The sequence below is a fragment of the Maniola hyperantus genome, chromosome 25 (genome assembly GCF_902806685.2).
Source record: "Maniola hyperantus chromosome 25, iAphHyp1.2, whole genome shotgun sequence".
Taxonomy (NCBI): Eukaryota; Metazoa; Arthropoda; class Insecta; order Lepidoptera; family Nymphalidae; genus Maniola; species Maniola hyperantus.
Genome location: NC_048560.1, coordinates 1,682,955 through 1,703,507, shown reverse-complemented (window position 1 = coordinate 1,703,507; position 20,553 = coordinate 1,682,955). Strand labels below are relative to the sequence as shown.

The window sequence follows — 20,553 nt, the reverse complement described above, 5'->3', positions numbered from 1 at the left end:
TATAAAAAATCCATACTAATATTATAAATGCGAAAGTGTGTCTGTCTGTCTGTCTGTGTGTCTGCTAGCCTTTCACGGCCCATCCGTTCAACCGATTTTGACGAAATTTGGTACAGCGATAGCTTGCATCCCGGGGAAGGACATAGGCTACTGTTTATTCCGGAAAATCAAAGTTCCCACGGGATTTTCAAAAACCTAAATCCACGCGGACGAAGTCGCGGGCATCAGCTAGTAGATTATATTTCAATGGGTATATGGCTGTATGGCACTCCCTGGAAGACATATATCATGCCATAGCTACGTCTTGGTCACCGTTTCATATGTTTGCCGCAAACACATCAACCCCCACCGCCACACCGCACCTTGCAGTCGTACGTCGTGGACATGACGTCAATATCGGTCATACCAAACATAAAACATAGGTTATATTGCTCGCTACTTGGGCCTAACCCAGCCTGGCTTTGTAAGGACAGAGTGAACTGGAGCGAGAAAGTTCGCGGTTTTGATCCTGAACCAACAATGTACATAATATAATAAATATTAGAGAGTGTGTTTAGATTTTTTAAACTTCCGTGGGAATTTCCGGGAGTGGATTTTTCTTTGATTTTCCGGGATAAAATAGCCTCCATACATTTCCCGAAATGAAAAATCCCGAATATTGATTGTTATCTAAATATATAAAAGGAAAAAGTGACTGACTGATCTATCAAAGCACAGCTCAAACTACTGGACGGATCGGGCTGAAATTTGGCATGCAGATAGCTATTATGACGTAGGCATCCGCTAAGAAAGGATTTTTGAAAATTCAAGCCCTAAGAGGAAGAAATAGGGGTTTGAAATTTGTGTAGTCCACGCGGACGAAGTCGCGAGCGTAAGCTAGTTATTAGGTATTATAATCTCTATAGTAAATAGATGACGCCCGCGAGCGAATCCCGTGGGAACTCTTGTATTTTCCGGGACAAAAAGTACACAGTCAAGGTAGACCCAGAAGTTTGAGTGTTGATTTTATGTCTGTCAGTCAGGTCCACCTTCTGAAATCGTTACCTATAATTTTTTTGTTTATGTCGGTTAAAATAGAAGACAGGAATTAAAATATTATACACTAAGTAGGAAACAATTTCAAAAGGAAACCTTATGAATGTAATGGGTTGTCCTATTCAAATATACCCTTAATCTTCCGCTTAGCGCATATAAAAGGGTTAAAGAGCTTACTTATATGTCATAAATTACTGACAAATTACTTTTTAATACTAAACTAGCAGATAGGTATTAAAAAATAATAACATTAAGAAATAGAATAGAATATACTTTTATTCAAGTAAACTTTTACAAGTGCTTCTGAATCGTTAACTAGCTTAATTTACCACTGGTTCGGAATGCCGTTCCTACCGAGAAGAACCAGCAGAAGAATCTATAGAAAAACTGACTAACTGATCAATCAACGCACACCTCAAACTACTGGACGGATCGGGCTGAAGTTTGGCATGTGGATAGCTATTATAACGTTAGGCATCCGCTAAGAAAGGATTTTTGAAAATTCAACTCCTAAGGGGGTGAAATAGGGGTTTGAAATTTGTATAGTCTACGCGGACGAAATCGCGAGCATAAGCTAGTTCTAATATAAAACTTAACACCTAAGCAGTATGTCTAAAAATTTGAGTAGTTTGAAATAAGCATTTTGGCTGATATTTGTCGGGCCGCATTTGAAGCGGTGATTTCATTTCTTGAGCATTTTATTTCAATGGCTTCATAGGCTATTTTTTACCCCGAAAAATAAAGACTAAAGAGTTCCCGCGGGATTTTTAATCACTTAAAACACGCGAACGAATTCTCAGGCTATTCAAAAGCTAGTATTCTATAGAAACTTGACATTTTGCACGTAGATTTTCTCAATAACATCTCCATTAAGAAAGAATTTTCTGAAATTCCAATATAGATCTGAATGTGAATGATTGAACAGACTTTATCCCAGCTGTGGGACTGAAATAGATTGTTACGTTTTGTTCAGAAATGTATTGAAAGTGATACAATGTCGCTTCATTGGCAAGGAAAGTAATTTTAAATAATCTGATGACAGATCTTGCCAACGCGCATAGTACTTCCGGAGAAGATGTTTGCGTGGACGACGAAAGAAAAATATGAATGAAATATATTTCTATTTTTCATCCAATGACTTAGCCCTTGACTGCAATCTCACCTGGTGGTAAGTGATCGGGAAGATTTTTCGGAATCTAACTCAATTTAGATAACGAACTTTTCTAGACATTTTCTTTTTAAAGTGTTGATGAAATCCATTCTACAGAAGTAGTCATCATCATCATCATGATGATGAATCTAACTCAATTTAGATAAACTTTTCTAGACATTTTCTTTTTAAAGTGTTGAAATCAGAATACAGATAATACAGAAGTAGTACTTAACCTAAAATATATAAAAGGAAAAGCTGACTAACTGACTGATCTATCAACGCACAGATCAAACTACTGGACGGATCGCGCTGAAATTTGGCATGCAGATAGCTGTTATGACGTAGGCATCCGCTAAGCAAGAATTTTTGAAAATTCAACCGCTAAGTGGGCAAAATTGGTGTTTGAAATTTGTGTAGTCCACGCGGACGAAGTCGCGAGCATAAGCTAGTTGTAAATAAAACCTTTTGGCGTTAAATTATTTTGTATACGGTTTTCAAGTCAGCTGGTATGTGGCATGTGATTCATTGTGGCTGGTGTTCCGCGTCGCCCTTGACCGACTGGGGCGGCCTATTTCCGACCCTGTGTCGAAACAGTCCCGCTTTCATACAGACGGACAATTCCTTGGGTTTGTTTGTGTGATCAGCGAAATTATTTTTGACCTTGTGTATAACTGATCCGGAAGTTGACATAGGCAACTTTTTAACCGACTTCAAAAAAAGGAGGAGGTTCTCAATTCGTCGGAATCTTTTTTTTTTTTTTTTTATGTATGTTCCCCGATTACTCGAAAACGCCTGGACCGATTTTGAAAATTCTTTTTTTGTTTGAAAGGGTATACTTCAAAGTTGGTCCCATTTCAATTTGGTGAAGATCTGATGAACATCTTCGAAGATAGATACTGGAACTCCTCAACGGATAAGAGTAAATTGCTCGTGATCAGTGTAATAGCTTAGTAAACAGTAGATTTTTAACCAGTCATAGCATAATTCCATGGGGCAACTAAAAATTGTGAAATAAATTTTTTTTACAAAAAAAATAAAAACCGACTTCGTTACACAAACACTAAAAATTGAAAAATAATTTAATTTATTACCGATTATATTATGTATACATGAGTTAATATAGTTCCATAATAATATTTTTTGGGGTCGGTGCCAATGAGGTGCCATTGTGGAGTCCCATAAAAATAGGAAGTCTAGACGATTCGCGCAGCTAAAGCTAATTGGCACCGGCACCAAAAAGTATTATTATGGAACTATATTAACTCTTGTATACATAATATAATCGGTAATAAATTAAATTATTTTTCAATTTTTAGTGTTTGTGTAACGAAGTCGGTTTTTATTTTTTTTGTAAAAAAAATTTTAGCCCATAGAATCAAAGAGTTCCCACGAGATTTTTAAAAACCTAAATCCACGCGGACGAAGTCGCGGGCATCCTCTAGTAAAACATAATATATTAAAAATTTGTTTATTTATGTTTGCACCTGTGTAACAGGTAGGAGCTAGCAAGTAGCAACAACATTGGCTAATGGTCAGTACTCAAACCGGCAGCACATCAGAGATAAGGCCTATCATTGATTGAGTGAGCAGTGATGGAAACCAGTCCGAAATACTGTTCGGAAAATTCACGCGTAACCCTGATAAAAGCTCCGTAAATCATACGTTTCATATTCCCGACTCATGGTCACAATGTGTTGATGCTACGTTGGCATAGTATGATACGCAGTTTCGTTTCCTGGTATTGATGAAAAGACATAAGACAGAACGTAACCAGAAATTCAAAACCAAAATTAGAACCTTCACTAAAATTACACCTACATCATCTTAAATAAATGAAAAGAAAAGGTGAGTGAGTGACTGACTGACTGATCTATCAACGCACAGCTCAAACTACTGCACGGATCGGGCTGAAATTTGGCATGTAGATAGCTGTTATGACGTAGCCCGTAGGCATCCGCTAAGAAAGGATTTTTGAAAACTCAACCCTTAAGGGGGTGAAACAGGGGTTTGAAATTTGTGTGCTCCACGCGAAGTCGCGAGCAAAAGCTAGTATTCACTAAAATTATGCTTACATCATTTCACAATAAATGATAAGTAACTATAGTACGCAACAGGTCGAAATGGCAATCGAGGAAGGAACGTCCCGCACACTTACACAACCCCCGCGCTAGCCCGGTGCGGGAAAGCGCGGGTGACGTTGCGGTGTGCGGGGCGTCCCCTCCGCCTAATACTCCGATTGCCATCTCAACCTGTCGCGTACTATACTTACATATATATAATTATATATGACTTATAGATTTATTTAAGCTCTTAACTTTTTATTTGAATTGAAGAAGGGAAAAGTTCACATTAAAAACAGAAATCATTCAAATCAGTAGATTTGAATAGAGTTCGATCGATACACCTTATTAAATCTTTCAGGAGCAGTTGATCATGAATTTACTTATTTTTTGGCTTATTCACGAAATCTTGGAAATTTTCAATAGAAACTCCTCAAAAATTGCCAAGAGTTCGTGAAAAACGCAACAAAAACATCATTATTTTCCATCTTACGTAAATCCTACAACTTAGGTACATAATTTCAGCGAGTTCTGAAAATTTTCCGATTGCCCGGATATTTACTAAATAACCTCCAAACATAAATCCGCCATCAATGAAAAGCCCCGAAGCAGACAGAAATAAAAAGCAATACAAACAGGAATACATCGTTCAGATAAACGCATCTATACATATAAATTCTGTGGCAAACATGATATTTAGTATTCACACATCGTGAAATAGCTGTTGTGCTACGTAAAAGTGAGTGATGTTATCTAAATATATAAAAGGAAAAGCTGACTGACTGACTAACTTGATCTATCAACGCACTGCTAAAACTACTGGACGGATCGGGCTGTAATTTGGCATGCAGATAGCTATTATGACGTAGGCATCCGCTAAGAAAGGATTTTTGTAAATTCAACTCCTAAGGGGGTAAAATAGGGGTTTGAATTTTGTGTAGTCCACGCGGACGAAGTCGCGAGCATAAGCTAGTCTAAATATATAAAAGGAAAAGCTGACTGACTAACTTGATCTATCAACGCACTGCTAAAACTACTGGACGGATCGGGCTGTAATTTGGCATGCAGATAGCTATTATGACGTAGGCATCCGCTAAGAAAGGATTTTTGTAAATTCAACTCCTAAGGGGGTAAAATAGGGGTTTGAATTTTGTGTAGTCCACGCGGACGAAGTCGCGAGCATAAGCTAGTCTAAATATATAAAAGGAAAAGCTGACTGACTAACTTGATCTATCAACGCACTGCTAAAACTACTGGACGGATCGGGCTGTAATTTGGCATGCAGATAGCTATTATGACGTAGGCATCCGCTAAGAAAGGATTTTTGTAAATTCAACTCCTAAGGGGGTAAAATAGGGGTTTGAATTTTGTGTAGTCCACGCGGACGAAGTCGCGAGCATAAGCTAGTCTAAATATATAAAAGGAAAAGCTGACTGACTAACTTGATCTATCAACGCACTGCTAAAACTACTGGACGGATCGGGCTGTAATTTGGCATGCAGATAGCTATTATGACGTAGGCATCCGCTAAGAAAGGATTTTTGTAAATTCAACTCCTAAGGGGGTAAAATAGGGGTTTGAATTTTGTGTAGTCCACGCGGACGAAGTCGCGAGCATAAGCTAGTCTAAATATATAAAAGGAAAAGCTGACTGACTAACTTGATCTATCAACGCACTGCTAAAACTACTGGACGGATCGGGCTGTAATTTGGCATGCAGATAGCTATTATGACGTAGGCATCCGCTAAGAAAGGATTTTTGTAAATTCAACTCCTAAGGGGGTAAAATAGGGGTTTGAATTTTGTGTAGTCCACGCGGACGAAGTCGCGAGCATAAGCTAGTCTAAATATATAAAAGGAAAAGCTGACTGACTAACTTGATCTATCAACGCACTGCTAAAACTACTGGACGGATCGGGCTGTAATTTGGCATGCAGATAGCTATTATGACGTAGGCATCCGCTAAGAAAGGATTTTTGTAAATTCAACTCCTAAGGGGGTAAAATAGGGGTTTGAATTTTGTGTAGTCCACGCGGACGAAGTCGCGAGCATAAGCTAGTCTAAATATATAAAAGGAAAAGCTGACTGACTAACTTGATCTATCAACGCACTGCTAAAACTACTGGACGGATCGGGCTGTAATTTGGCATGCAGATAGCTATTATGACGTAGGCATCCGCTAAGAAAGGATTTTTGTAAATTCAACTCCTAAGGGGGTAAAATAGGGGTTTGAATTTTGTGTAGTCCACGCGGACGAAGTCGCGAGCATAAGCTAGTCTAAATATATAAAAGGAAAAGCTGACTGACTAACTTGATCTATCAACGCACTGCTAAAACTACTGGACGGATCGGGCTGTAATTTGGCATGCAGATAGCTATTATGACGTAGGCATCCGCTAAGAAAGGATTTTTGTAAATTCAACTCCTAAGGGGGTAAAATAGGGGTTTGAATTTTGTGTAGTCCACGCGGACGAAGTCGCGAGCATAAGCTAGTCTAAATATATAAAAGGAAAAGCTGACTGACTAACTTGATCTATCAACGCACTGCTAAAACTACTGGACGGATCGGGCTGTAATTTGGCATGCAGATAGCTATTATGACGTAGGCATCCGCTAAGAAAGGATTTTTGTAAATTCAACTCCTAAGGGGGTAAAATAGGGGTTTGAATTTTGTGTAGTCCACGCGGACGAAGTCGCGAGCATAAGCTAGTCTAAATATATAAAAGGAAAAGCTGACTGACTAACTTGATCTATCAACGCACTGCTAAAACTACTGGACGGATCGGGCTGTAATTTGGCATGCAGATAGCTATTATGACGTAGGCATCCGCTAAGAAAGGATTTTTGTAAATTCAACTCCTAAGGGGGTAAAATAGGGGTTTGAATTTTGTGTAGTCCACGCGGACGAAGTCGCGAGCATAAGCTAGTCTAAATATATAAAAGGAAAAGCTGACTGACTAACTTGATCTATCAACGCACTGCTAAAACTACTGGACGGATCGGGCTGTAATTTGGCATGCAGATAGCTATTATGACGTAGGCATCCGCTAAGAAAGGATTTTTGTAAATTCAACTCCTAAGGGGGTAAAATAGGGGTTTGAATTTTGTGTAGTCCACGCGGACGAAGTCGCGAGCATAAGCTAGTCTAAATATATAAAAGGAAAAGCTGACTGACTAACTTGATCTATCAACGCACTGCTAAAACTACTGGACGGATCGGGCTGTAATTTGGCATGCAGATAGCTATTATGACGTAGGCATCCGCTAAGAAAGGATTTTTGTAAATTCAACTCCTAAGGGGGTAAAATAGGGGTTTGAATTTTGTGTAGTCCACGCGGACGAAGTCGCGAGCATAAGCTAGTCTAAATATATAAAAGGAAAAGCTGACTGACTAACTTGATCTATCAACGCACTGCTAAAACTACTGGACGGATCGGGCTGTAATTTGGCATGCAGATAGCTATTATGACGTAGGCATCCGCTAAGAAAGGATTTTTGTAAATTCAACTCCTAAGGGGGTGAAATAGGGGTTTGAAATTTTGTAGTCCACGCGGACGAAGTCGCGAGCATAAGCTAGTCTAAATATATAAAAGGAAAAGCTGACTGACTAACTTGATCTATCAACGCACTGCTAAAACTACTGGACGGATCGGGCTGTATTTTGGCATGCAGATGGCTATTATGACGTAGACATCCGCTAAGAAAGAATTTTTTGAAAATTCAACCCCTAAGGGGGTAAAATAGGGGTTTGAAATTTTGTAGTCCACGCGGACGAAGTCGCGAGCATAAGCTAGTCTAAATATATAAAAGGAAAAGCTGACTGACTAACTTGATCTATCAACGCACTGCTAAAACTACTGGACGGATCGGGCTGTATTTTGGCATGCAGATTGCAGATGGCTATTATGACGTAGACATCCGCTAAGAAATAATTTTTTGAAAATTCAACCCCTAAGGGGGTAAAATAGGGGTTTGAATTTTGTGTAGTCCACGCGGACGAAGTCGCCGGATTAAGCTAGTGTTATAGTGTAGAATAGAATAGAAATATTTTTATTCAAATAAACTTCACAAGTACTTTTGAATCGTCAAATGCATCTACCACTGGTTCAGAATGCCTTTTTGGAAACAAGGCAGCCCTGGCGTGACAGATATCTCATAGAATCCCATAAAAAAAATCAAAAAAATCAAAAATTCAAATAATTTATTCAAAATAGGTAATAATGACTGATAACTTTTTGATGGTCGGTTGTTGGATTTGTAAGATACATAGTGGTGATAATTTATCACGCGAACTTAAAACTTAAGGTACGAGGGTTTCAAACGCGCCCAGGTATGAGAAGAGCCCACAACAAGCTCAGCCGGGTAAATTTACCCAGCTTTAATATTTCTACTATACAAGAAAGACCAACTTGAAAAACTATATCCGTCGGACTCGGAATGTAAGAGTTTCATAAATTTTAAATCTTGAATTCCCAGACGTTTACGTTATATATTCCCAAAGTTCCTGCGACGTCATGTTCATGAAATTACAAATGAATCCGCAACACCACATCAAACGTACGGCGGTGGCTGGGAACTGGGAAGTCGTCAGCACAATTTTCCGAATTCCGATCCGGGAGATCTATACTTGTATTTATTTTACAAGAAGGCTTACGGCAAATGGCGCTAATTCTGTAATAAATATAATTTTCTCGCGGCCCAAATCAAAGGAGTAAGAGGAGTAAAAAACTTGTCCCTCCCCACCCTCACCACCTGGACGTCTGGTGCACACACTTCTGGTTCGGGTGCTCGTTTGCTCGCTATCTCTATTTTAAAATAAAACTTGTAAAAGGCCTTATACAAGTCTTATCGTGAGTGAACCGAGGAGCAGTAGGTATCTAATTTTAAAACTGCCCAAAAAAGGAGTGTAGTATTTTCAGGGTTCATGTATGTATGTATGTATATGAGTTTATTCCACGATAAATTCTAAATGCTGGAACAGATTTGGATGTATATGGTATCGTTAGAATCCTTACATCATCCTAAGTAATACACTGATTTTTTTGAAAAAAAAATGTAATGTGACAAGGCTGTCGTGTCTTTTAAGTTTTTCAATAATTATTATATTGTTTGATAAATAGCGGTAACTCTTGACTACGTGCGGTGCAAATAAAAACCTACTACATACTTATTTATACATAAAAATACTTAGGCAAAATATAAATATTTACCTAAGTTGTAAGTCAAAATCAAAATGTTTATCAGTACCCTCATTATAAATGCGAAAGAGTGTTTGTTTGTTGATTTGTCCTTCAATCACGTCGCAACGGAGCAACGGATCGATGTGATTTTTTGCACGGGTATAGGTAAAGACTTGGAGAGCGACAGAGACTATTTTATATCCCGGAAAATCAAAGAGTTCCCACGGGAATTTTAAAAACCTCAATCCACGCGAACGAAGTCGCGGGCACCAGTTACGTCAGATAATAAAAATCATTGAGGACAACTAATAATATAATATATATATATATATATATATATATATATAAAAGGAAAAGGTGACTGACTGACTGAATGACTGACTGACTGACTGATCTATCAACGCACAGCTCAAACTACTGGACGGATCGGGCTGAAATTCGGCATGCAGATAGCTATTATGACGTAGACATCCGCTAAGAAAGGATTTTTGAAAATTCAACTCCTAAGGGGGTGAAATAGGGGTTTGAAATTTTGTAGTCCACGCGGACGAAGTCGCGAGCATAAGCTAGTAATAATATAAATTTTGAACAAAAAAACGCTATCACTCATGACTTGTTCCGCAATTAAAAATACGAATGGCTGGCGTTTAGCCAGACAATTTACGAGAATCACGGCAAAATGCAGTTAGATAAATTATATGTAATGCAATTCAATCTCGTAATGATGTAGAAATTGTCCCCGATTTACGCTTACATTCCGTTTTGAAAAGTAACAATAAAATAAAATAAATAAAAGTTTATTCAGCTCACAAAACACGAGAAACAAAATATTTACACAAATGTTAAAAATTACAAAATTAAAACTACGAGCTCGAAAGTATTAAACACAAAAATGACGTATTGTTTGAGCTGAAAGGGCTTCTGCCTCAGCATGATGCTGCAGTATTTGACTACTGCAGCGCTGATTTTCAGTATTACTGTAATCAACAAGTGCAGTAAAAACTCTCCTAGAAGTCTTCAGCCTTTGGTCCACGATTAAAAAGCCTATAAATTCAAATAATGCGCAAATGTCTGCCTGTCTGTTGTCTGTTATCTTTTCACAGTTCAAACGCTGAGCCGATCTTTCTTTCTTGATAAAATTTGGCACAGATACAACTCACATTCTTGGTTTATTTTATACTTTTTTGTTTTAATCCAGGAAAACTAAGAGTTCCCACTAAGGGCACTTAGTAAAGCTAGTAAAGGGTAAAGCTTTTTACTTTAAACTTATTTAAATGGCTGTAACACAGACAGAGATGGAGAGAGCTATGCTTGGAGTTTCTCTACGTGATCAAATCAGAAATGAGGAGATCCGTAAGAGAACTAGAGTAACCGACATAGCTCAACGGGTTGCGAAGCTGAAGTGGCAATAGGCAAGGCACATAGTTCGTACAACCGATAGACGTTAGGGTCCCAAGGTGCTGGAATGGCGACCTCGCACCGGAAGACGCAGCGTTGGAAGACCCCTCCCTAGGTGGACGGACGACATCAGACGAGTCGCTGGGAGCCGCTGGATTCAGGCGACGCAAGAATCAGTACCCTTATTATAAATGCGAAAGTGTGTTTGTTTGTTGGTTTGTCCTTCAATCACGTCGCAACGGTGCAACGGATTGACGTGATTTTTTGCATGGGTATAGATTAAGACCTGAAGAGTGACATAGGCTACTTTTTATCCCGGAAAATCAAAGAGTTCCCACGGGATTTTTAAAAAACCTAATTCCACGCGGACGAAGTCGCGGGCATCAGCTAGTGTGCTATAACTATGGAATATGGATCTATAAAAATGTGTCTATGAAGAGTCGCTCTACGGATTAAAGTCCATGTAACTATTTACTATTATTTTAACAACAAAACCCCATTGTTCTCCCATTCACTGCAACTATACAGATATACCATACACCATAGCGTGGCGCATAATTCGCGCTGCAAACTGCAGTATCAGCACCCCCCCACCTCCCCCAGCTGTCCCCCCGGAAATCGGTAGTCTGGGGTGTCCGCCGAGCAAACCGTTTTGTGTTAGCGGCCACATTGTGATATTGTTCCCTGTATACCAAGTTTGCAGACACCGCATTGTGTACGTATTGCATTTTGTACACAAGTTTATAGTAAACTAGCTAATGCCCGCGACTTCGTACGCGTGGATCTATGTGTTTGAAAATCCCGTGGGAACTCTTTGATTTTCCGGAATAAACAGTAACCTATGTCACTCTCCAGATCTTTATCTATACCCATGCAAAAATCACGTCAATCCGTTGCACCGTTGCGACGAGACTGAAGGACAAACCAACAAATCAACAATTCGATAAACCAACGAATATCACACTTTCGCGTTCATAATATGGGTAGTGATTTTACAATAATACCTACGTATCGACTTCTATCTAAATCTAAATATATAAAAGGAAAAGGCGACTGACTGACTGACTGATCTATCAACGCACAGATCAAACTACTGGACGGATTGGGCTGAAATTTGGCATGCAGATAGCTATCATGACGTGGGCATCCGCTAAGAAAGGATTTTTGAAAATTCTTTCACCTCCTTTTTCAAAAAAGGAGGTGAAATAGGGGTTTGAAATTTGTGTAGTCCACGCGGACGAAGTCGCGAGCATAAGCTAGTCTATATATAAAAATGAATCACTGAATGTGTTGCTGATCGCAAATCTCGAACAGCTGGACCGATTTCGCTAATTCTTTTTCATAATATTTCTTGAAGTACGAGGATGGTTTATTTTATTTATTTATTTTTATAATTCATGTACCAAAAATTGTAGTTACAAAGTAATAATAAATTAAGTTACATTGGAAATGCTATATTATGGTTCTTACGGAGAGAAAAATTAAAAAAAATCCTGAAATAGAATCGACTGTTAAGCGGTACGAAGTTCGCCGGGGCAGGCTAAATAAGATTTACAAGTGCCTAGTACGCATCGACTTCTCGTTTTGCCTCGTGGTATATGGTTTTGTTGTTTGTATGTTTTGACTTTTGACGCGATGTCACGATCACCTATTGTACGAGCACACTCATGAAGCATGCTCTTTACAATACTATGAGTGTAAGGTCAAGCGCAGACGACGGACTATTCGTTAAGAAATATCACTACCTGTATTATAATTATACGAATGTGTATTTGTTTGTTGGTTTCTTGGTTTGTCCTTCAATCACGCTGCAACGGAGCAACGGATTGACCTGATTTTTTACATGGATATAGTTGAAGACCTGGAGAGTGGCACAGCTCACTTTTTATTCCGAAAAATCAAAGAGTCCCTGCGGGATTTTTGAGAAGTTAAATCCACGCGGACGAAGTCGCGGGCATCAGAAGTTATAAACGAACACAGAGACAAATGCGCGTAATGATCTTTGTTTCATACTCTTTCGAAATTCATCTATTCTTATATAGTTTTTAAAATTAACCCAATCGTGCATCGAACCCTCGACTCTTACTTGCGACTTTAACATTCGAACCACTGTGCCAGCGAGGACATTTAGATAGTAATCATACCAAATCCCTGGATTAATCAAGCACCTACTTCCGTTTACCGGGATAGCTTTGACTTCCACAGAAAATATCCAAAAAAAACAAAATGATGTATTCAAAAACACTGCAACAACAACACTTAAAATAATAAAAACACTTTTATAGCGATATAAAACGATTAAGTATGTACTTAGTTATAATTTGTAGTCAAAAATACGTTCGCACGTGCGTATGCGATCGCGTCTGAATCGAGACTGAAGTGAATTCTGAAACTAAATTACTGAAAACCGATGTGCCTGAAACTCGTATTATATCCTGTACGGTACTGACAACCACTGAGATACCTACATTCTAGAGCGGCTTAAGTATTTTAGCGTTTAAACTATCGTGAGTGATTTCGTGAGTGGCTTAAGTATATTAAGAAAGAAAATAATTTTATTTGTTCTGTAACATAAAAATTAGTTACTGACAGCGGATGCCTAGCTAACAATAATATCCCCCCCTCTATTTTTACCCCCTTAGGGGTTGAATTTTTAAAAATCCTTTCGTAGCGGATGTCTACGTTACAATAGCTATCTGCATGCCAAATTACAGCCCGATCCGTCCAGTAGTTTGAGCTGTGCGTTGATAGATCAGTCAGTCAGTCAGTCACCTTTTCGTTTTATTTATATGAATTACCTAAACTTGCACTTTTACTGAAAACCATTGAGATACCTAACTCCTAGAGCTGCTATTAAAACAATTTCGTAGGAAAATTTTGATCTTCTGTTTTCAAGCGAGTTGAAATTGAATTTCAAAAATCCGATACTTGAAATGAAATTCGTAGCTTGTACTTTTGCTGAAAACCATTGAGCTTATACTTAAGTTTTCTTTACTAAGGGTTTAACTAAATTAGTTACTTTATAGTCAACTGCAAACAAATCCCACAGGAATGCAAAGTGTATCAAAAGAAGTTCATTCAAATATCAACTTTATCATTCTTCACATGAGTTCTAATTTCGTTTGTCATAAGAACGAACTAATTACTTTAATTCGAATAAAAATCGACTTTATTACAATAATTTTAGACTTAAATTTTCAATGCTTTCTAAACAATAATTGGCTAAGGTACGATTACGAAACGATTTTACAGCGTATAACCTAAGCAATTCAGTTGAAATTAGATTGTTCTATTAGTTTCAGTTGAGACGTTCAAATGTCTAGCTCAGTTACGATGGAAAATATCTAAGTCCCTGCCATACTCAGTGAATCTATTTCTGTTAAAGGAATCTAAGGAATCCTACAGTTTATTTTGAAACTAAATGTTAGTAGTTAGGTACAATTTCAAAAGTAGGTATCTAGTAATCTAGGAACGGAATTCAAACTGATTCTGAGCACACCTAAATTTTAGAGTTTTCGCATCCTCTTTTTACTAATTTAATATGATAAAGACAGACACATTTTGACTGTTTTAAATTTAATTTAGAGCTTTGGAACCTCGTGACTTTAGCTGTGCCAGTCACGATGTTTAATTTTGCAGCGTGCACTAAAATATTTTTGTATTTAAACATAAAATTCATGTGCTGTCCGTTTTTAACAATATTAAAAAGAAAAAGACGCAGATACCTTCTCTAAATTTAGGGCGCCGATTCTGTTGTTGTCTACCAAAGATCGACTTAGTAATGTTTTAAATTTCAGATAAACTTATTTCTTTATTGTGGCTAATTCCGTTGTAAAATAAAATGGCACGTCTAAACCTATTGCTATCCATTTCATAATGTTGCCTGCGAAAAAGGATAGCACTAGTGCTATCCTTTTTCGCAGGTCTAAATCTAGATTTAGACCTGTTAATTTAGTTTAGTTTTGAGATTGTGTACAAGAGAATCGGCCACATTGTTAAACTCGATTATGCTCACAGCTTCGTCAGCGTGGATTTGAGTTTTAAAAACTCTGATTTTCCGGATTAAAACGAAACTTATGCCGTCTCTGGAATGCAAACTAACTTTATACCTAATTTCGTCAAAATCAGTTAAACGGATGCGGCATAAAGTTGAAGGACACGTAAAGAGACATGTAAAATTTCGCTTCTATAATATTAGTTTGGATTTCTGTTTTTACGAAAAATAAATTGTAGAATCTAATTTTAAAACAATCTATTATGTCACTGTGCCATGCGATAATATTTAAAAAGTAGGTAATAATTTGTAACTAGCACCCAAATGTGTTTCGGAAACGACGATAATAAATATGTAAATAGATTAACTAAACTAATATTAGGCATCAAGTGTGGCGCATAAAGTGATCTTTATGCTATGGCCAGCTTGGACGATTTAACCTAAGGACGCGCCTCGCATGATTATTCCCCTCTGTCAATAGTAATGGATTTTTAATCCACTGCGTTTATAAACACTGTTTGCGGAATCGATTTTGTCATTGTCAGAATCGTTTTCGATGTGTGACGACGTCTTACACGCTGGGTGAAAAATGCCTGTTTGTGCCGTTAGTGAGTGCAAGAACAAATCAAACACATCAAATTTACAAAAAGATGGAATTTCATTTCATAAGTAAGTATTTTTGGTGTAATAAACGCTTTCTATAAATTAAATTACATAAATTATTATAATAAAATAACAATCGAGAACTTTACCGATTCAGTAATTGAGTACGTAATAATTCGGTAGAAACGAGTCAACACTCCTCACGAGCTATATTTTGTTTTTTCTAAACAATTGCAACCCTCGATACATACAAATTAGGTTAAAATTTGAATACGCGTGAACAGCATGAAATTACGTAGTAGTACGATTGCGGTTCGATTATCGATATCGATGAAAACATTTTCTTTATTATTAACGACTAAATTACCGTCTTCAAGTCAAGTAAAGAATAGTTATTATTAATTACCACAATTTTTTCGCTACCTATACTTGTAATAAAACTGGTCGATTTCTGTGATTTCACGTACTTAATACATTTAAAAAAAAATTAAAGCAACGCAATTTTAGTGATAGGCGCGAAATGTATAAAATTTATGTATTAAATCGCCAAGAATGTACATAACATTAACCTAATGGTAAATAATGACGTGTTAAAAATAGAAGAGGCCACCGTGTGTGTTTACTAATTTATTTTCATAGTATCATATCTGTCTTATGGAATTTTGCTGTGGGGTAAAAGCGGCAGGTATTGAGAAAATTTTTGCATTGCTAATTTGTAAGGGCAATACGTGTTATATTTAATAACTTACATTTAATTTTTTTGGACAAAGAGTACACCATATTGGAATTACCATGTAAACCCAATGTGCAATAAATAAATGATTGATTGGAAAGAAAAAAACATTTTATTGATTGATATACCTACTAATTATGTTGGTAGGCTTTTGCGCGGTCAGGTTTATTTTGTATTATATAATAATATAAGTCATTAATAAGCACATTTTCACTATCGAAATTTTAAATGAAAATTTCGTTATATAAAAAAATACAAAAGATTAAAAATGATATAAAATAAGTAAAAAAGTATATGCATATTTTTTAAATAAATATTTTTCTTATTTTTACGTTGCATTATTAGTTTTTGGGATAATTACCTATTAAGTGAGGTGAATGTATGCAAGAATACGCTACGCTGACCAAACACTGGTTTTAAGTAATTAAATACGAGTAATAAATTCTTACTTCTACTTTTGTTTCTGAAAAACTATCGATATATTTTAAAATATCGATACGGTAGCATCGCAAATCAATTTGACTGTCTTACACTCGTAATGTCTTTGTATGTTGATGTATATAACTTATTAGTGTGCGTAAAATGTAGTAGTGTTGAAGATTTAGATATGTGTGTGTTAATAATGACACAAAACTTTGTTGAGTGAGTGTGTCAAGTTGTCTATGTAGTGTTTCCTCGTCCCGCACCAAAAGTGACAGAAATTTTTATTCGTAATATTAGGCGCGTTACAAGTCCATAGGTTAAATCGTCCAAGATGGCCAGACTGGTTCAAAATGTGCGAGCCAATGATATTTACATTGAACTATAGTACGCGACAGGTTGGGATGGCTATCGGGATCAGAACGCCCCGCACACCCGCACAGCCCCCGCGATAATCCGGTGCGGGCGAGCGCGGGTGACGTGCGAGTATGCGGGGCATACCCCAATAGCCATCTCGACCTGTCGCGAACTACAGGTATGTACGTACTTTATAATAGAAAGTTTATAATAGGAACGTTAGGTTAGAGATCGTAGGGAAGCCTTTGGGGAAAATTGGGACAGCTATTATTCAATAATTGAGTCGTATAAAATTCGAGGACATTTCACATAAAAAAATGTAATTGCTAACGAATCTTCATACATAGATTTAGCCGTAACAGAAAACGTTTCCAAAATGTTCATATACTTACGTCTATTATTCGCAACGAAAACCAATTTTTTTTAAAATGTTATTACATCCGATGTTTTGGTTTAGTGACCAAAATAAATAATCTTAGGTAGGTAACTTTTCTTAGGAGTTTTTAACGTGAAGTGAAGTATTTTAAAGTAGACAAAGGGAACCTACATACCACGATTAAAATATGTGGTTAAATCAATCAAGTGAAGTGTTGATAATATTATATACCTAAGGCTGATATTTGGAACTAATTGTTCTAGGTAAATATTAGAACTAAAGTATTTTATGAAGCATGTTTTGTTCTATAAAGCAGCAAAACTAGACATGGTATTTTCAGGTATACACTCATCTGTTTATGGAGCCCTCGATATCTATGGTTGATTTTATTGGTGATATTACTTGGTGATATAACTTACTGGTTGTGGTGCGCAGTGAGTCGGTTGGGGTCGGAGGCATTGCGGTGCTTGCCACGGCGCGGCGCGTCGCGCTCGCGGCAGCTCTCGGCGCGGTTCACGCCGCGCGCGCCCGCGCTCGCGCCTTTCCAGCTGGTGGGGGAGTAGCATTGTTATTTATGCTAATATAAATAATGTTAAAAATATAATATGTAAAAATAAACTTCTCAAGTTTGAATTACATTTTGGTAAATTGAATAACATAGGTAGGTACATTGACTTGCGAAGCTAAAGTGGCAATGGTCAGGGCGCACTGTTTGAAAAACCGAAAGACGTTGGGGTCCCATGGTGCTGGAATGGCGACCTCCCATCGGAAGGCACAGTGTTGAAAGACATCAAAAGAGTGTAGGTGGACAGACATCAAAAGAGTCGCAGGGAGCCGCTGGATTCAGGTGGCACAAGACCGATGTCCAGCAGTGGGCGTCTATCCGTTGACGATGATAATGACATTGAATAAAGGACAATGGGCAAAATACAAGGGGTCCTCAGAAGTCAGAACGGCCACTTTAGTGTTTTTTTTAAGTTCTTTATGATAAATTCAATTAAAAGTCGCACGCTCGCTCTTAGCATTAAAATAAACAACCAGTCTTAGAATTAGGTTTGAATCTATTAATTACTAGCGAGCATATCCGGCATGTGCTACAATGCTAAAAAATAATGTGCCTAATGCATTGGTTTTCTTCTTCTTCTAAAACTATCTTCGCATTATTGCCTTTCTAATGAAACTGGTTCGCACATCGATTGGGTGGTTTCAGTCTACAACGGACATAGAAACATTTTTTGTATTTTATATATTAGGAGGATTTATCTTTGGTGACTGTTGAAGTGCCTCGAAAAAAACGGATTAATAAAATCATAACGCCATCTAGCGTACAGTAGCATTATTTATTCGTGTTTCTGAAACACCACAACTTTTACACTGCCAACACACAACTAGCACCATCTATCGCAAAGCTCAGAAACTTACTTAGTTTCCTTCTCTGGCTCCTTGGCGGTGGCGTCGCTAGTGTCGACGTCGACGTCCGGGGCGGACGGCTCGTCAGTTGACCCTTCTCTTCTTGAATCTCCTGTGGAAAGAAGAGATATTTTCGATTAGACCACTATATCTATACATGTATAATAGGAAAAGGTGACTCGACTGATCTATCAACGCACAGCTCAAACTACTGGACGTATCGCGCTGAACTTTTGGCATACAAATAGCTATTATGACGTAGACGTCCGCTAAGAAACCCCTAAGAGGGTGAAATAGGGGTTCGAAATTTGAGTAGTCCACGCGAAGTTGCGAGCATAAGCTAGTCCAGTAAAAAAGCGGTGATGGCCAAGTGGTTAAGACGTCAGCCTCTTATAATGGGGGTTGGTTCGATTCCGGCCACGCACCTCTAGCTTTTCGCAGTTATGTACATAAACGTCGTGAGGAAACCTGCATGCCTGAGAGTTCTTCGTAATGTTCTCAAAGGTGTTTGCAGTCAGTAGCGTGCAGGTCATAGAGGCATAAATGCACTGCTTACCCCAGTTGAATAGCTCAATGCATATTTTTCATAATGACCTGCCAGTAAACAGGCTCTTACTTAACTAGTGCCTACCCTGGCTTTAAACACTGTGCATGCCACTGTTTGCAGTCTGTCAATCGGCACTTCGTCAGCGTGGTGGACTATAGCCAAAACCTTCTCCTTCTAAAAGGGGACGTGTGTTTAGTAGTGAGCCGGCAATGGGATGATGATTCATATTAGAAACTGTCACATATCAGTCAGCTGCATGTATTGCAACAGCTAAATGTATGCAAATGTTTCAACACTTCAATTAAGTGTTCGCGTTTTGCATCATAATTTATTTGTTGCTAAACTATAAATGAACGAACTTTGAATTTATTATCAGCTTTGCGGGGGGACTTGACGGTACATATAACCAAAGCGTCGTAAATCTCCTAAACACAGGAATATGGAACAGCATTCTTGCCTTCCCGGCATCCGTAGTCGAAATTCCACGAATACGTACGAAGCGATTTGCCTCCTCATTTCTAATTCGAACCGCTAAGATTTGGAACACCCTACCAGCATCAATTTTCCCCTCCAATTATAATATGAGTACCTTCAAGTCAAGAGTGAATAGGCATCTTCTAGGCAAGCACGCTCCGTCTTAGGCTGCATCATCACTTGCCACGAGGTCTAATTGCAGCCAAGCGCTAGTCTATAAATTAAAAAAAAGGGCAAGGATGCTGTACAAATTAGTATTAAGAGGGCTCATGCGTAGAGAGTAAGACATTTTTGTATGCTGTTTGTATTCTACAGGGGTGACATGCTCACTTTGTGACCAAACCCCTATAAATAAATTAGGAAAAAAGACACTTCATACAGTCGGTCCACAGAGACTTATAAACATAGCGTTTATACAGCGCCACCCTCCCCGGTGGCGCTGTAGCGGCCAGTAGGGCAGTGGCGTGCAGCTCATAGACGCATAAACGCACTGCTTACCCTCATTGTAATATTAAGTCAATGCTTATTTTTCATTTTAACCTGCCGTAAAATAAGTTCATACCTAAATGCATACCCTGGCTTGAACTCCTGTGCACGCCACTGCAGTAGGGCCTTCGCTGTATAGTCAATCCGAAACAACATACACACGCTACCACTAATTAACGTCGCGCTGAACAAGAATGCATTGCGACTGTATCTTACTATACTCTATAGCAGCTCGATCTGCGCAGGAGTGAGATCATCAACGGATCCGCCGCATTATACTATTTATTTATGTATTATATGCGCCATCATAACACACTAGCGACACGAT

The 20,553-nt window shown here is 38.1% G+C and overlaps 1 protein-coding gene and 1 long non-coding RNA gene across 2 annotated transcripts in view; one reads left to right on the top strand and one right to left on the bottom strand.

The window, feature by feature from the left end:
• The window catches only part of LOC138404084 (uncharacterized), a 304,112-nt gene that overhangs the window by 5,418 nt on the left and 278,141 nt on the right, over nucleotides 1-20,553 (top strand). The gene's annotated exons all lie outside the window — the stretch shown is intronic.
• RhoGEF2 (Rho guanine nucleotide exchange factor 2) overlaps nucleotides 1-20,553 on the bottom strand; it is a 213,642-nt gene that overhangs the window by 30,066 nt on the left and 163,023 nt on the right. The window contains exons 21-22 of the mRNA XM_069507274.1: nucleotides 18,731-18,830; nucleotides 17,728-17,856 (exon numbers count right to left, since the gene is read on the bottom strand). Coding sequence (XP_069363375.1) covers nucleotides 17,728-17,856; nucleotides 18,731-18,830 — 229 coding nt within the window. The remainder of the gene's footprint in view (nucleotides 1-17,727; nucleotides 17,857-18,730; nucleotides 18,831-20,553) is intronic.